This window comes from Amia ocellicauda, chromosome 13, assembly GCF_036373705.1.
Source record: "Amia ocellicauda isolate fAmiCal2 chromosome 13, fAmiCal2.hap1, whole genome shotgun sequence".
In the NCBI taxonomy this organism is placed as follows: domain Eukaryota; kingdom Metazoa; phylum Chordata; class Actinopteri; order Amiiformes; family Amiidae; genus Amia; species Amia ocellicauda.
In genome coordinates this window covers 24,396,157-24,413,977 of record NC_089862.1, presented here as the reverse complement: position 1 = coordinate 24,413,977, position 17,821 = coordinate 24,396,157, and the positions used below count along the sequence as shown (strand labels likewise).

Below are 17,821 nucleotides of genomic sequence, written 5' to 3'. Positions count from 1 at the left end.
TTGAAGCAACTGCCATGTGATTGGTTGGTTAGATAATTGCATTAATGAGAAATTGAACAGGTGTTCCTAATAATCCTTTAGGTGAGTGTATATATATATATATATATATATATATATATATATATATATATATATATATATATATATATATATATATATATATATACATGCAGGTCTGGGAAAAATTAAGAGACCACTGCATAATTATCAGTTTCTCTGCTTTTACTATTTATAGGTATGCGTTTGGGTAAAATTAACATTTTTGTTTTACTCTATAAACTACTGACAACATCTCTCCCAAATTCCAAATACAAATATGAATGGAATGGAATGGCTGCCATACATGTAGAGATGCTGATTTAAGAAAAAAAAACTGCAGTGGTCTCTTAATTGTTTACATTATATATAATATATATATATATATATATGTTTTATATATATATTAGATAGATAGATAGATAGATGGATAGATAGATAGATTTAAATATAGATATCTATATATGTATCTATATATATAAACAAAAAGAAAAACGGAAGTAAATAAATAAATACAACAGGACCTCAAAGTATATATTCCAACTATGTAATTGAGTAATGATGAATTATTTTAATTAGGCTTTTTTTTTTAGGCAAACCCTCCCAAATTTGAAAAACAAATCACTACTTACCACGAACACTACTTACCCACTGCGTTTTCAGTGTAGCTCATTTGTCCCTGCCACGAGAACGGGAGTGGAAAGTAAGTCATTTAAGCATAAGGAAAAGCAATCTAAGGTACCAATAATTACATATAAAACATATAATTAAAATGAATTGTCAGAAAACCAGCTGGACAAACAAAACTCAAGTTTCAAGTAACAATGAGAATATCTTGTCATTGCAGATAAAAGTGGAAAAGCACTGATTCGTTGCCCTGGTCTGATTTATAGTTGACGCATCGGTTTTCTTTGAATAGGGGAGGACAGCAATACTAGGAAATTATTTGTGTATGCAGGTAATACCTGGGATGGTCATTCTCATTTAACAAAACATAACATGCCTTTTGTGACTCAGTATAAATCAAAATAGTTCAGTTAGTGTAATTACTTATTTAATTATTGAATATCTGCACTTAGGGTTACTGAGGGTATGGGAAACACCTAGCAAATAACTGAGTTAAGTAATTGAAACAGTGGCTCTTTTTAAATACATATTCAGTTACCTGAAAAATTGAATATTTGTTCATATATACCATGACACAAAGTTTATGAGGGTCAGCCATTCACCTGTACAGGGTTAATAAAACTGCAAGAGGAAAGTAAAATATGTAAGTAACACATTTCTTGGGAAAACCTGAAGTTGTCATTAACTGCAATTTATTTTTGATAAAAATATTACTAAAAACTACTTATGTTCCAATATCATCAATTGTTATTATTAATTTATGTCATATTAGTCATTGTGTGGAAGAAAGTTTATTTTTTAATATTGTGTCATTGTGATTTATATAAATCTATTTCTTTCTCTTGGAATTCCACCAACATGACACAGTGTTTTTATATTGTTTTGATTTGTTTTTTGATTAAAGGTTTGGTGTTTCATTCCTGAAATCCCATAGGTTAATTTTTGAGTTCAATTGGTGTATTTGTGAATTACAGGATAACTTTTAGCCATTCTCTTGTTCCCCCCAAATGTTTGAAAGTTAATTTAGTTTGGCTCAAATGCACACCAACTGTAAAAAAACCTAAACAAATAACTCTGGTATAGTATAGCAAATACTTAGATTGCGTGTGGACTTAAGATGGAGCAAAAAGTGAACTACCTAGTGTTCATTGAAGAGACTAGTGAGGGAATTCCCGAATGACAGGGTCTTCTTGGAATGTTCCTTGCGAACAGGTATTTGCACATATAGTCTTGCACACACGATATCCTCACAGAAAATCTCTATCTGTGCTCTGATCTCTGTTTAAATCAAACACTAATCAGGAGTCATATTCATGCATGGATTTAGAAAGGTTCACAGAGGTTCATATGAACTTGTATACAAAATATTAAATATTAAATTAATATTATCAAAAGGAACATTATTTGTTTTAAATTAAGGTAAGATCTGATAGTGATGTGTACCTAAACCAATATCACAGTGGTGCTTTATTTCATAAGCTGAGAAAATTGATCACAAGGGACTTTTTCTACTCACAGGAACATTTCAGTGAACAGGATTTTCCTGCTTCAGTTCTTTTGCTAATGTGTATTTGTACATCAGCTGGAATGCTGCATTGAGGATCTTAGGTGAGCAAACATGAATTGCTGGTAAATATACAAACAAATAAATACATACAATTTTACAGTTTGTGAGCTTTTATATATAATAATAATAATAATAATAATAAGAAGAAGAAGAAGAAGAAGAAGAAGAAGAAGAAGACTGATAATGATAATCAACCCATAAACTATAGTGTAATAGCGTATATGTAAAAAATATTTTAACAAAGGGAGGTGAAATAATAGAATAAATATCAATATGTGTAAATATAGGCCTGGACTAAATCAGAATTTATTATTAGATAAAAGGAATGGTTCTGTGTTAATCAAACAGTTACAATCACTTAATTTTCAGCTAAGTTACTTTCAAATTAAGTATACAGCAAGATTAACCTGGACTGTAAATGTGAGACCAAGACTGCCTTTTTTCCACTTTTATTTATTATGATTTTGCTCCTAGCTGATTGCAGCTAAATAAATAGTATGGATTGCTAGTTAATTAATATGGAAGTTAGTTAATAAGCAACAATCTTTTGTCCCAGTGTCAGACTGTAACAGTTACAGTTGTTCAAAGGCAGTTTGACTGCTTAAAACAGCATCATACAAATAATAATATGTATTAGCCCCAATTAAATACAGATTCTGAGAACGATAGAGCTGAGATGAATGCTTCAGAGCAAATAAATACATGCATAGTAGGAGGTAACATATTTGGAGAAGATAAACCATTATTCTTTTTCTAAACTTCTTCTTCTGATCCAGATTTCGGATCTTTCAAATATCCTCCACAGCTCAATAGGTAATATATAGGTATATATATATTCCTTTTTATCATTTTGGAATAGTACAACAAGTTTAAACAGTTATGGGAAATTATAATAAAACTATTGATCAGGTTTTACAGTAAACTCTAATATCAATATCATAGTGAATATATAACTAACAGTATTTGAAGTTCTCAGAAGAGATTTTTCCAGTGAAACAAATAAAGGTGTGCTGGCCACATTCTGACTACTCCCACACAGGGCTATTACTTCCATTACTGGAATTACTTCTAACTAAACTAGACAGCACATGCTTATTCACAGTACAACTAATATGTATGTACAGCTACAATACATTCCAATTAAAAACATATTAAAAAGATCTCTACCTTAATGCCAAGACTCAGTGTTCACCTTGTTTAGAAAATATTCCGAGCTGAAACTAATGTATTGTTTTGCATAACACTGAGAGAAGTAATAGAAGAAAAAATACATAGAAAGATGAACATGAAGAAAGCAGAGTTATAAAATAATAGAATCTATAACATACAATCATGTCACTCAGCTAAATCATTAAATAAGGAAACATATGCCTGGAGAGAAAGACAGGTATGTTACACAACCATGTTATTGTTATTATTATTATTATTATTATTATTATTATTATGTATTTTTTAGCAGATGCCCTTATCCAATATAAAAGTGCAATACAGTCTAGGATTACAGATAGTACAAATTACAAGTTCAAAATTACATAAGTGCATATGAGAAATATAAAGTTAATGCAAGTCCAACATCCTAGATTTGTGAGTTAATAATTCCACACAAGATGTGAAGTCATATTAATAGCTTAGGGGAAGGGACATAGGGGTAAACAATATAAACAACATGAGTACGGGAAATGTAAAAGCAAGTTGTACAATGAAAACTAGATAAAGTGTAATATAACAGGAGAGCTGAGCCCCGCAGTGGTAACACCAGACATTGAAACAAGAGGAAACATTTTGGGGAGGTCTAGCCTACATCCAGCAGTGGATTTACAAAATCTCCATCTGCAAATGATTATGATGATATATTGATGCATTTCAATTTTTTTGTGAATTAAATAAAATATACATCTTGTTGTTTTTTTTGTTTTTTTGTATGTATGTATTTATTAAAGAGGAAAACTTAATGTTAATACAACAATCCAAACTGACAGGTAATTACTGCCATCTAGTGGATAATATTAATAATAATTAGCACTATGTAAGAGAATGTGATCAGACCAGTCCTTCATTTGCAAAAACCGACTTTGTAATATGCTGCTTGTTTATTGAATTTACGTGCATTAGGACTGAAGATAGTATTCGTGTAAGATTCGTACATTCATTCATTAAGACCAAAACCAAACCAAACCCTATGACTAACCCTGACCTTAACCTTGCACATGTGATTAACAGCAGAATTCAGATGCATTGCATTTATCCATCTGTTATTCCTGTGGTGTTCATATTAAGAATTGGTTAATTACGAATTGGCGCCTATTTTAATCAAATGTGACCTGGATAATAATAGTTTACTTCCGTATAAGTTTAACACTTTGAGTCTTCAATTTCTTCTACAAAACGTACCTGCACATAACTAATTGCAGAGAGATAATGAGGTTTTTAAAGCTGTAAGCATGCACATCACCCCAAAAAACATGTTATTGTAATCACCATTACAGGAGGTGACAGAAGCGAATCTTGCCGTACAACATGTCGGCCTCCGTGCGGAGTTCTCTTTCCGGTTCAGCGGTGACTTCAACTCTCACCCTGACTGGAGCTCTTTCTCTTCCGGTTACGCTACCATCAGGTATGGCGGTGTCTAGCTCTTCGTGAAATTTATGTTTTAGAGAATCCTACTTAATCTGCCTTTAAAACTCTTGCTCTGGTTCCTGATGTCCTTTAAATACACTCTGTGGAAGATCTGAGAGAGAAAGTCGCCTATATTGAGCGGATTTACGCACCGATTGAGGATTATTTATAGGATGAAATCTGGATACGTGCAAACGGAGCAGTAGGCCAATGAGCATATTTCATCTTAACATTGTTTCTTGTGATGTTCTCTTCAATGCTTCAGTAAAACATGACTTAAGGGGAAAGCTTTTCGCCGTTTTGCATCTGTAGTTGAGGAAAGCACTCGTTTTTGAAATGCATTGTAGACAGTTTCAATGGCGGATTACCGGTTTGAAACATTTCCCCCAGTGTTTTCCTGAAGTCCCATGAAATCCCTTTTCTCCCCTTTCTCTCCCAGGTGTCAACATGGTTCAGCGTCTCACATACCGTCGTAGGCTGTCCTACAACACCGCCTCAAACAAAACTAGGCTGTGAGTATGTGTTGAATGTCTTGCGTGCATGGACTGAACTACTGTCAATATGCACTTGTATTGAGTTCATAGTTTTGAATCAGTGTGACGTGCGGAGGGTAATGAACATGTCTTTCGTAGACATCTCCAGTTACAGAAACTACCTTCAATAAAAAGTGCAGCATCTCACTCCAGGAATGGTATACATGTTTGTTTGCTGTAATCTGTACTTAATCTGTGGCATTTAGTTATGATAGATTAATCATGTTTACAAAAACGTAGGGCTACATATGTATAGACCATTGACTGGATGAGATCTATTAATCTTAATTCTTCTACCTAACATGTTTAAGGGAACTTATTTCAAGGTGGTTACATATATAGTATAAATGTATGTTGTAGCCACAGAAGCACTACATCTCTGTTCTCCTGGCAGGTCCCGAACCCCTGGTAACCGCATCGTGTACCTGTACACCAAGAAGGTGGGCAAAGCCCCCAAGTCTGCCTGTGGCATCTGCCCCGGACGCCTGCGTGGTGTGAGTATACATGGCACCTCTTCAGGAAGACCCGTCTGTTTTAGGGTTTTACCCACACAAGCTCGCAGTTGTGGGTGGCAGTTTGAGGGATCTGCAACGGACTTGAGCCCCTCTGACCCCGGTGCTGTTTGGTTGCTTGCTCAGTCACTGGCACCCCCTGACCATGTTTGGCTGATGAGGATCCTTTAACTGACACCACACATTAATAATCTTTTAATGTCTTTGTTAGGACTGCATCTTGGTAATAAAATACTGCAGAATCGTCTCAAATGCACTGTCTGTGCACAGTAGTTTGGATAGAAAATGTCTAGATAGGATTTACATCCATGTCTTTATCGTATCAGTGTTTTTAGACTTCTGTCTTGTGTGTAATATGTTTTTAATGTCCCATTTCCTTTAATGCTGTAGTGTCAATGTTCTGTGAATGTGAATGGCTCTTCTGTGCGCTTCAGGTGCGTGCTGTTAGACCCCAGGTGTTGATGAGGCTCTCCAAGACCAAGAAGCATGTCAGCAGAGCCTATGGTGGCTCCATGTGTGCAAAATGTGTGCGTGACAGGTAAGAGCATCACGGGCTACTGACTGTCAGTTCTGTGACATGTGGATCCATTTCCCAGCACTAGTTGTATAGAACACTTCCAGTCGTAAAGATCAGAAGTATTACACGATTGTTTCACCGTAGTGATTATATGGTGCCCGCTGTCCATTAAACACAATGTATCCCATCTATCCTTTCATTTTTCATCAAAAGAAAGTTTAAATCTTGTACTCCTTGCTTCTTAGTTAAGTGTTTAAAAGAATAACCCAGTGAAAAAGATGCCACAAAATACCAGGGGTGTGTTACCATTAGCCAGTTCTTTGTCATGTTTTGGGACCCGTTACGTGTTGAATGCTGTTTGAAGAGCACCTTCAAGACTGGAAAACAAACGCCAGCAGACCATTTTTTCGATTGGGAGTGTTAAGAATGTTTTACATGTTGATTGGGAGTGTTAAGAATCTCTCCCTTTTGTGTTTTATGTTTTTAAATGAAGTTGTTTAACTTCACATTTTTTAAATGGTTCAAATGAACTCTTACAAAGTCTGTCTTGTAAAGAAGGTGCTAGTCTGTTGTCAGGTATTGTTACTCGTGGAGGCTATGTATGAATCCCAAATGTATTAACTTATTTTATTCTCTCCACAGAATCAAGCGTGCTTTTCTCATTGAAGAGCAGAAGATTGTTGTCAAAGTGCTGAAGGCACAGGCACAGAGCCAGAAGTCTAAGTAAATGTATTTGTATTGCCACAATAAATGATTGAAAAAGGATATTTGTGTATTTTGCTCATTCACTGCAGCTGCCAGATATATTTGCTTTTCATGGAATTAAGCAGAATTCCTAACCTGTCTGTTTGACCAAAATAGTGTTTTACAGCTTTTGAGATTGAAGATACTGAAGTTTTTATTCTTTGTTTCTGTATTTAGTTTATATATAAAGCTTTTAATGGTTTTTTTTACATGAAAACTAGTAATTAATAGAGGCTTCAAAATGAAATTATTATGCCCTGCACTTATCACATCTTAATTTATTGATATAGTAATCACTTCTATAAATTATGTAGGAAGTGTATTCTGTAATGGCCTAAACTTACTTTACACACATGTAGTAAGGAAGTGAATCACATGTTTGAGACCCTCAAACTAAATTTAAGCTGCAGTATTTTAAGTAGTCTTTGCACTTGGCATAATGAGGTGAAAAGAAGCTAGTTTTTAGTTTGTGTAAATGGATACATTAAAAAGGATACATTTGGATTAACCAAGGTGCATTGTCATTACACTAAATACAGCTCTGGAAAAAATGAAGAGACCAAGTTCAGAAATCAATGTTAAGTGGTCACAGTTTCTTCCAGAGCTGTATATTCTTAGAAGATGCCCTTATCCAGAGTGACTTACAAAAAATAAGCATTAAAAAAAGTGCAATGTGCAAAAAATTATTGTACAGATCAAAACAAAATACAATTACAAGTTTGAAATTACACAAGTGCATAGGAAAATATACAGTAAATAGTCCTATATCCTAAATTGTAATAGCTAATAAGTGCAGACAAGTCATAGTTAAGAGCTCAGGAGAAGGGGCAGAGGGGAAATCAAAACAAAAGTACTAGCAATGTAAAAGCAATAGTATGATGAAAATGTTACAGTAGTGCCAATGTACAGGAGAGCTGAGCCAGATGGGAATGAACTATTAAATTACAGGTACAGTCTGAACAGATGTGTCTTGATACTCATCACCGGAAGGTGCTTGGGGACTATATATACATATACACACTGCAACAATTCAGTGTTACGCACAGCAACAGTTGGTTGTTTGGCTTGGGTTTCAGTGTTTCATTACTGGCTTAATTTTGAAGCTGATAAGGTCGTGTCACAGTCCCATATCAGTTGGGAGACCAGTTATAAGGTTATAGGTGGTGCAGGAGGAAATCAGGGATGGTACAAATACAAATTAATAAACAATGGAAAGTTGCACTGCATTAAGAAATCTAAATATAATTATGAACTCAAATGTGTACATTCAGGTACCCCCAGAAGTACTTTTAACATGGAAGTGCAAAATTAAGTTTTAGATTTTTTTTACTTTTTAGCACTTGACAAAGTTGTGATCCTTGAAGAGTCGGTGCAGTATGGAGAAGTTTATTGTTTACTTTAAAATATTACATTTGAAAAATCATCTGAAGTTCAGAATAAGGGTACCTAATTTTTTTAAAGTCTACTTTTTATTTCTGTGTGTACTGTCAATTGATGTCTTAATATGCTGTGAAAAAAAAACAAAAAAAAACAACAACAAACACAACTGCACTGGAGCTGTCATAACTGAGGTGGAGCTAAGTAGATAGATAACAAATAAACCCTGAGTTTGTTTAAGGTGGTAATAGCAAATTTAGTATTCCTGCATTGCATTTGTATGGTTTCAGTAACGTCCCAGTGAACATTTGGGGGACACTATATTTAGGATAAGAAGGATAGCCCCAAAGGCACCAAAATGTTAAATGTAATATGAATGAAAAACATCAAACATTGTGGCCCTAGGTAGTCTCCACCCTATAGAAGGCTCTATTGTATCCTCAATTTTATGTATATAATAGAGCACGAATTTTAAAGCCCTGTTTTTTTATTTACAAACATAAGTGTTTAATCTGGGGTAACGTCTATTTGAAATAATCAATACAGGTCTCATCAATATACTGTACATTGATATCCACAAAGTTTAACATTTTTATTAAAACTACAATTCCCAGAATACGTTATTTCAAGTTAGTGCAACTGAGGCCATTACGGCTCCAACATGTCTGTTACAATTCATACTGGAACGAGTATTTAGAGCCGTAATGGCAGACCGAGGCGCGCAGTTTCATGTCTTGAATTGCCGAGAATACGTTGCGCCACGTTTGAAACGAAATGTCTTATAAGATACCTAAAGATGAGAGCAGATAATTTATGCTCCTCTTTTTTGACATTATTATTTTTTTTTACTAAAGAATGTAATTACATTTAATCATGTACTTTTATTAAACGAGTTGTATATTTTTGTTACGTTTTGTATTTATTAATGCAATGTACTGAAACCCTTTTGTCGGGGTACTAGGACCTCGTACTTCCTGGACACGTCTGGAGTTTTAAGGGAAGCTTGTTCGGGTGTGTGAGATCAGGGATCTGAATTTAGCATTTTAATAAGACACGAAGCATATTTACAGTCAGAATGGAGACTTTATACGGTCTTCCATTTATTGTGCTGGAATGTCCCAATATAAAGCTCAAAAAGCCTTCCTGGCTGCACATGCCTTCGGCTATGACTGTCTATGCTTTAGTTATCGTGTCGTACTTTCTCATTACTGGAGGTAAGCATCGGCATGCAGTGGTTTTTCAATGAATTGTTTTCACAGTATTTTGGTGGGTGTATATATCATTTAAGTGCATTATTTGACTAAGTAACACATTACTCCTTAGCTGGTGAGTTCATTGCATAATTCGTTTTATCACGAGAAAAAAGGCATACATGAATTGTATTCCTATTTTTGTGTTGAATGAATTTAATGAACTTTAAGGTTTGGATGATGGAGTTTGTAAGAGTGCTGCGCCATGTAACCATCTGTCTTTTTTTGCATGAATCTTAATGGGAGTTATTTTCTTACAGTACAAAACATACTCTGCAGCTCAGTCTGCACACATACATGTCTGGAGCCTGCAGTATATTCAGTAAAATAAAAGCTGTGGTTGATGTTATTCCTGCTAGACCTTCTCATAATCTCATGGGTAATTTCTGCAAGTATAAATGTTTTCTTGTGAATGGCTAATAGTCACTTATATTTCCTACAGGCATAATCTATGATGTCATTGTTGAACCTCCCAGTGTGGGCTCCATGACGGATGAACATGGCCATCAGAGGCCAGTAGCCTTTTTGGCCTACAGGTAAGAGTAAATAGCTTTGCGCCAATATCAAGTAATTTGCTTAATATTTTCTTGTAAATGCTTTTAAAACCATTTTTTAAATGCAGTGTAATAATTGCACAAAAAAAGAGGCATCAACAAAACCAAAATTTGGTGTGATTATTGTAGGTCACAGTCTTGTTATTCGAACTTGTTTGAATTGAAATCTACATGCCTTTGTCATTCTTCCAAGATGTCACCTCTAATAATTGCTTATAACTTTAGATTTTGTATATAATGTTTCATTGCATTTCTTTGTTGATGATGTTTTGATGGGAGACTGCAATGTTTCCTTGCAGAGTCAATGGACAATATATCATGGAAGGTTTGGCCTCCAGCTTTCTGTTCACAATGGGAGGCCTGGGATTTATAATACTGGACCGCTCCAATGCGCCAAACATCCCTAAGCTCAACAGGTTCCTGCTTCTCTTCATTGGGTTCGTCAGCGTACTCCTCAGCTTTTTCATGGCCAGAGTGTTCATGAGAATGAAACTGCCGTAAGTTCTTTACCTTCTTATAAAAATGCTGCCATTCAATGCAGTTGGTCTATTCCATGGTCTGTTCAGTGAAGGGTGTGCAGATGGAATATTGATTTCCTGCTATTAGACTTGTTTATTTCTTTATTTGAACTTCCAGTGCATTTGAAAGAAAATGTATCCCTTTTCAAACTGTTCTAGTTATTTTTTTTTTATAAAAGCATCTCGGAAAAACTGAGACAATACTAAAAAAAAAAAAAAAAAAAAATCAAAGAAATTAAATCCTGTGATTTCATTGTTTCGTTTATAAGCACTTGGGCATCTAAATGTCTCTTGAGAGTTAAGCGGAGCATACAGCATTTCAACGTATGCATATGTAATTTAGCTTGACTCAGTCTTATTCAACATATTTACTGTGACATTTTTAAATTCTAACTAAAACAATAATAACTTGTCAGAAACGAACACTTAAATGAAATTGGGATTCAGAAATCTCTCTTCCCAGATCTTGTTTCCATGCTTCTTTGTGCACAGATAATTAGTGACTGGAATATTATAACAATATATATTTGTTTATGGTGCTTAAGGTGTTTGAAGTTAATGTGATATGTAAAATACAGCTGGAAATGGGGGGAAGGGGTTAGTTGTATAAAAATATATATTAAGGGGATTTTAATTTTTCCTGTGAAAGTTGTTACATTGCCTTTGATATTATTTCATGTGAATTCACAGAGGATACCTCATGGGTTAAAGGTCTGCAAAAAATATGAATGATTTTCGCAAGGGTCAGAAACATCATCAAGAATGGAGCAATATCTGGAAAGAATAGAAAAAAAGCTGCAGAAAAACCCGCTGGAACAGGAAGACAGACTGTCATTTGAAAAGGTTGGATTGTGATAGCGGGCTCCTTTTTCACAATAATCAGCCCACAATATGCCATTATGTTTAATTATTCTGATTTTAGGATGGCAATGTGCCTGTCTGGAACAAGCAACAACATTTTCAGTGCATTTTGTTTTCTTTATTATGAAATTATTTTGTTAAATATTCCTTAGCACTGTTGTATTTTGTGTTCCATTAGTCTTGCAGCATATAACATTATAAATAGGCATTTTTAAATTGTTAAAAATCTCAACTGAAACTGATAATTGTATCATTGCATTTTTAATGGCAATGGATATTGGAACACAATTATGAAAATTACTGTTTTAATATGCTGTAAAGATTTTTTTTTTCTTATCATTTACATTTTTTTTAAATTAAACTACAGTATAAATCGTTGAACCAGAGCTTCAGGATTTGTGTCCATCTCTCTGCTGTGTTGGCCAGTTTGTGCTTTTTGTGAAGAGAAGCAGAAATAAATGTTTATCAGTCCAAAATGGTTCCCTTTTTGTCTGAATCTCCCCACCATAGTCATCTATTGTAGACTATTATGAACTGAAACATAGAGAAGATACTATTGGCATTGCTTTTCATAGGAAACTGTTTAATTTCTGAGAGTATGTGTGGGGGGTAAACAATTTGAATATAAGCAAGAAATGCACACATACTGGCATAGAGGGCTTCAGGAAAATAAACACAAAATCCTACTTCTGTTTCTGCCACAAATTATAGCTATTAGTCCTTGGCATTGTGCTATTTTGCAATACTGAATAATGCTAAATAACAATTTCTTAATTAATCTGAAACACCTTTTCTTTTCAATCACTCCTGTCCAAGTAAGATACTGTAGTGAAATCATATTATTTCTGGTGCAAAATTATAGATCTTTGTGTCTATTTCAACATTATTCTATACACAAGCATAATTATGCCATTTGTTATAGAATCTACAACATGCAGTGGAATAATGTTAAAGCATTTTAATGCCCACCACCTTCTAAAGGACATGCTCTGGTTTTCTCCACCAGGTGGCCGACTTTGCTAATTTTATACAACTCTTTAAAGCTGAAGTGAACACAACTTTAAACAGTGATTAGAATGGAAGTTGTAGAGGTTAATATAACTTGTATAACCTAAATATTATGCACTTTATATAGGTTAATGCACTTTATAAGACCATACAACCATTATACATGTAAATGAGTATCATTTCAGGATGTCAAGTGCTTGAAATAAAGTGGTATTACATTTCCTTCAAGAGCTTGATTGAATACCTCATTTAAATCTCACGGATATTAAGTTTTAAACCATGCAGAATGATCAACACAAATGTAAGGCATCAATGTAAAGGTCATTAAATTCCAGTAAAAGGCTTTGGATTTCCTTTATCAGAGATGTCTACATACATTGTAGTTGATGTATTTCTCAGTTAAACTATCACCCCCTACCCTGAGATGAAGACATCATGATGCTGACTGACAATATTTTATGTAGTATGTTGGTTCAACATTTAAATAATTGTAGCGCTGAGGTATACACACTGCATTGAAATATACATTTATACTATGCAGAGTATGGAACAGAAGTATTTACAAGTTTCCAAAGACAGATAAATGACAGTACAGGTGAGAGGCAGCTATCTTGTGCTCCTAGTTTAAGACAGTCTTGGCATTCCTCATTTTTTTTTTAACTTTACCTTAATTGAAGTTAATCTTGTCTGTAGTTTGCTTTAATTCGTCAATTCAGTACAGCTGTTGAGTTGGTGAAAGTAAATGGGTTGAAGGAAAGGTGATTTAGCCTAGGACTAGCAGGAATTCTGTTCCAGTTGGAGTCAGTTAGGTGTGAATTGGTGGCAGGTAGACAAAGGGTACTTAAAGCTGCTGTTGAGACCAAGAAGTGAACAGAAAATGCCCAAAATGGTTTAATAGAAGTATGCCAAAAAATTTAAAGTGAAAGAAAATGTTGTATAGTGCATTCAAAAAAGATGGAGACAAAACAAAATACAAAGAATATGTTGAACTGCAAAGAGATCTTAAGAAAGGGATCAGGAAAGCAAAGAGGGAAATAGAAAGAAACATAGCTCTTGGAGCTAAAACTAATGCAAAGAGCTTTTTTCAATATTACAACAGCAAGAGGTCAATACAGGAGGAAGTGAAACAGATCAAGAGCAAAAATTGAAGTATCTTGGAAAACAAACAAGATGTGGCAAATGTTCTAAATGAGTATTTCACAGAAGTTTTTACAAAAGAAAAAATGGATAACATGCCACAGGTTAACAATCAGTCCAGTCAAACCCTAAGAGAGATCAGGATAAATGAGGAGGAGGTACTAAAAGGCAGGGCTGGCCCGTGGCATTTTTATTTTTATTTTTCACTTTTACTATTTTTTACTAATACTGTTTTAATTCTATTAATTTGAAATATTACCATAATCCGACCATACTGCTGTCCGACCATGCCAACCATACACCGAGGTCTGCCTAATGTCCTGTGCTATGTGGGTGATCAATTAGCATCAGTAGCTACTTCAAACCATGTCAAAAAGACCAAAGTCCTCTGGTGCCCAGGGAAGAAAAAGAAGAGAGGATGAAAAATGGGATAAGGACAGGTGATGTGATGAATGAATAGTTGATCTAATTGCATAGATACCATTGGAGCAGTGTTACTACTAGCCAGCTTACTTTGGACGATACTAGTAACGTTCGCTCATTTAAATAGATAGATAGCTAGAGTTAATGTCAGTTACTTTCACCTTAAATTCATTAGGGGATGTTGGAAAGACTAGTCAGGTGTTTGTGGAATAACCTAACCTGTAATGTTTTGAAGGGCAGTGGAAATTGCTTTTGTAGTGACTCGCTTAACTTTATGTTTTTTATATGTTTTTGCTCCATTGCCTGGCCCTTAACAATCAGCCAATCAGAGTGCCGAGCTGCCACGTCTGGATATAATACACCTCCTGAGCTTTGACAATAAGTTTACCCTGGTGATTTATGTGTAGGTTGTTGCTGGAAAAGTTATAGTTTAGGTCTACAAAACAGAGAGTTATTGTTTATTATTTATATGATTGTGTGTGTGCAGCAAAATGTAAGTAGACACGTTTGTTTCTGTTTGGTATAAGTTATGGCCGCTACATATTGAGAATAGCGATGCTAGTCTGTTAGCCAGCTGAGTAATTATCTACTGCGTCACCATGCAGTCATAATGCGAACTGCGTTGATTTATAATATATTATTTATTACCATTATCTATTGTTTACATGTATATTGATTTGAAGACAGTGTATTATTGATATGTATAACAGTTATAAGTTTATAATATTTAATCTTGGTTACGGTAATTTCTCAGCATCTAGCTGTAGTAAGATAACATAGATCCATAGGTTTACATTTATGCATTTATGTAAAGTAATATGAGTATATTAGCTCTGCTGTCAGAACTGTGTATATATGTATTATTATTCTTTGCATGATTATTAGTTATATTGATTATTATACGACTGATTTATGTTATTGTTATTTATTTTGTAGAACCACACATACATATTCATCAAACTTAATATTACAATTACTGAAGACAATGTCTTGGATACAGTGCCTGTAATGCAATTAAGGGACAGTGTTTGGAATGAATGAGAATTGTGCATTCTTACCGATGCCCCACACCTTTTGAATGATCAGCTATTTAACTCTTTCATCAACTTCCATTACCTATAACATAATTTTGAGAAATACACTTTTTCTTTCAAGTGTGCTGCACGAACCATCCACTTATCTATAATTCGTTTTATGTCACTTGTTTGCTGCAAGAAAGGCAAGGTGAGTAAGGCTGTAGAACAATGCTACATTATGCATATTGCAGTAAGGTGTCTGTAATATAGTTTTTTCGTGCAATACTCTTATTTATATTGTATTTATAATTTGTTTTATGTCACTTTTTTCTTTAATACTGATTTTTTTGTTTGTTTTTTTTTGTTTCTAAAATAAAGAAAATCTCAAAGACAAGCTATGCAGTTTCTGTGTGAGTGTATGAACACAATGATCGGTGGTGGAATTGGCTGCGATGCAAGGGGCACCAGCTCAAATCTTGCCTAGGGCACCAAATTGGTCAGGGCCAGCCCTGCTAAAGGGACTAGCAGAATTAAAAACAAACAAAACACCTGGGCCAGATGGTATATTTCCAACAGTACTTAAAGAAATTAGGCCGCTAACTCAAATATTCCAAATGACACTTAGAACAGGGGATGTGCCAACTGACTGGAAAACTGCTAATGTCATACCAATCCACAAGAAAGGGGACAAAACTGAGCCAGGAAATTGCTCACCTGCATTACTTGTAAAATGTTGGAAAAAATGAATAGACAGAGAATAGAGCAGCATCTTAATGAAAATCATATTCTTGGTGATAGTCAACATGGGTTTAGATGAGGCAGATCATGTCTAATTTATTAGAGTTTTTTTGAACATGATTTTCAGAAAGCTTTTGATAAGGTTCCACACCAAAGACTGATCTTAAAATTGGAAGCTTTAGGTATTCAGGGTAATGTAAGTAGATGGATTATGAACTGGTTGATGTCTAGGAAACAGAGGGTGTCGATTAGAGGAGTCACTTCTAACTGGAGTGAGGTTGTTAGTGGACTTCCACAGGGATCAGTACTAGGGCCTGTGCTTTTTCTAATCTATATTAATGATCTGGACTCTGGGATAGTTAGCAAACTTGTCAAATTTGCAGATGATACAAAAATAGGTGACTCAGCAGATACAATCTCGGCAGCACAGGTTATTCAAAGGCACTTAGACAATATTAAGGTGTGGGCTGACATTTCATTGATGAAATTCAATGTGGACAAGTGCAAGGTATTACATGCGGGTAACAAAAATGTCCACTATATTTACACTATGAGAGTAATAGAGCTGGAAGAAGTAACACATGAGAAAGACCTAGGAGTCTACATGGACTCCTCACTTTCCCCATTCAAACAATGTGGGGAAGCAATAAAAAAGGCAAACAGAATGTTAGGGTATATTGTCAAAAGTGTAAAATTGAGAACAAGGGCAGTAATGTACAGACTGTACAATGCACTAGTTAGACCTCATCTGGATACTGTGTACAGTTCTGGGATCCACACTTCAGGAACAATATCGCTGCTCTAGAGGCAGTTCAGAGGAGAGCAACCAGACTTATTCTAGGTCTGAAGGGAATGTCCTACTGAGAAACTTAGGGAACTGAACCTTTTCACCCTGGAACAGAGGAGACTATGTGGGGATTTTATTAAAGTCTTCAAAATCATGAAAGGCATCAACCACATCAAACCAGAGGAGCTTTTCCAGATCAGCAGGGACACAAGCACCCAGGGACACAAATGTAAGTTGGGCTTCAGGGCATTCAAGATGGAAAACAGGAGACACTTCTTTACACAGAGAGTTGTCACAATCTGGAACAAACTCCCCAGCGATGTGGTTGAAGCTGAAAATTTGGGAACATTTAAAAACAGACTGGATAGGATCCTTGGATCACTTAGTTACTAATGGGCACCAAACAAGCACAATGGGTCGCATTGCTTCCTCTCATTTGTAAACTTTCTTATGTTCTTAGAAAGTTGCCAAAGACAGGTACAGGACAGGACAGGACAGGACAGAACAAATGAGAGGTAGCTATCTTGTTGTGTTCCTAGTTTCAGACAGTCTTAGCATTCCTCATTTTGTATGAACTTTGCCTTAATAGAAGTTAATCTTGTCTTCTGCGCTGTTTCTCGGTAACAAAAAGTCAAGCAGTTGACTAGGGGACAGAAACCAAGTGACCAAAAAACGTGCAAAATTTAGAAGCATGTGGCCACTACAGTGTCAGGTTTGCAGAATGATTGTCTTCCTGGATGAACCCATAGATTTAATCTGTGAACGATGTTGGCATGTTGAGGTCCTAGAGATCAGAGTCCATGATCTTGATGCTCAGCTTGCTGCAATGTATTAATGATATCGAAGAGTTGGTCAATCAGCCCATTAGAGAGATGGTGTGCATGTCAAACCTAGGAAGGTTGAGCCTTTGGAGCAGGAAAGTGTAGAGAAATGCTGGGTTACAGTAGTCGTAACTGCAGAAAAGGGTGAGCATACCCCTTAGAAGAGACAACCCAAGAGC

At 35.2% G+C, this 17,821-nt stretch overlaps 2 protein-coding genes across 3 annotated transcripts; both read left to right on the top strand.

The window, feature by feature from the left end:
- Window positions 1-4,732: 4,732 nt before the first annotated feature.
- Window positions 4,733-7,173, top strand: rpl34 (ribosomal protein L34). The gene is made up of 5 exons (XM_066720249.1): window positions 4,733-4,844; window positions 5,286-5,358; window positions 5,774-5,873; window positions 6,326-6,429; window positions 7,051-7,173. The coding sequence occupies exons 1-5, from the start codon at window positions 4,748-4,750 to the stop codon at window positions 7,133-7,135; spliced, it is 459 nt and encodes a 152-aa protein (XP_066576346.1). The 5' UTR covers window positions 4,733-4,747; the 3' UTR covers window positions 7,136-7,173.
- Window positions 7,174-9,503: 2,330 nt separating this feature from the next.
- ostc (oligosaccharyltransferase complex subunit) lies at window positions 9,504-12,188 on the top strand. Of its 2 annotated transcripts, none has more exons than XM_066720247.1 (4): window positions 9,504-9,743; window positions 10,222-10,315; window positions 10,633-10,830; window positions 11,594-12,188. In XM_066720247.1, the coding sequence occupies exons 1-4, from the start codon at window positions 9,605-9,607 to the stop codon at window positions 11,688-11,690; spliced, it is 528 nt and encodes a 175-aa protein (XP_066576344.1). In that variant the 5' UTR covers window positions 9,504-9,604; the 3' UTR covers window positions 11,691-12,188. The 2 variants fall into 2 exon arrangements, with proteins under 2 accessions (XP_066576344.1, XP_066576345.1); XM_066720248.1 differs by having other exon boundaries at window positions 9,506-9,743; window positions 11,542-12,188.
- The last annotated feature ends 5,633 nt before the right edge of the window (window positions 12,189-17,821 follow it).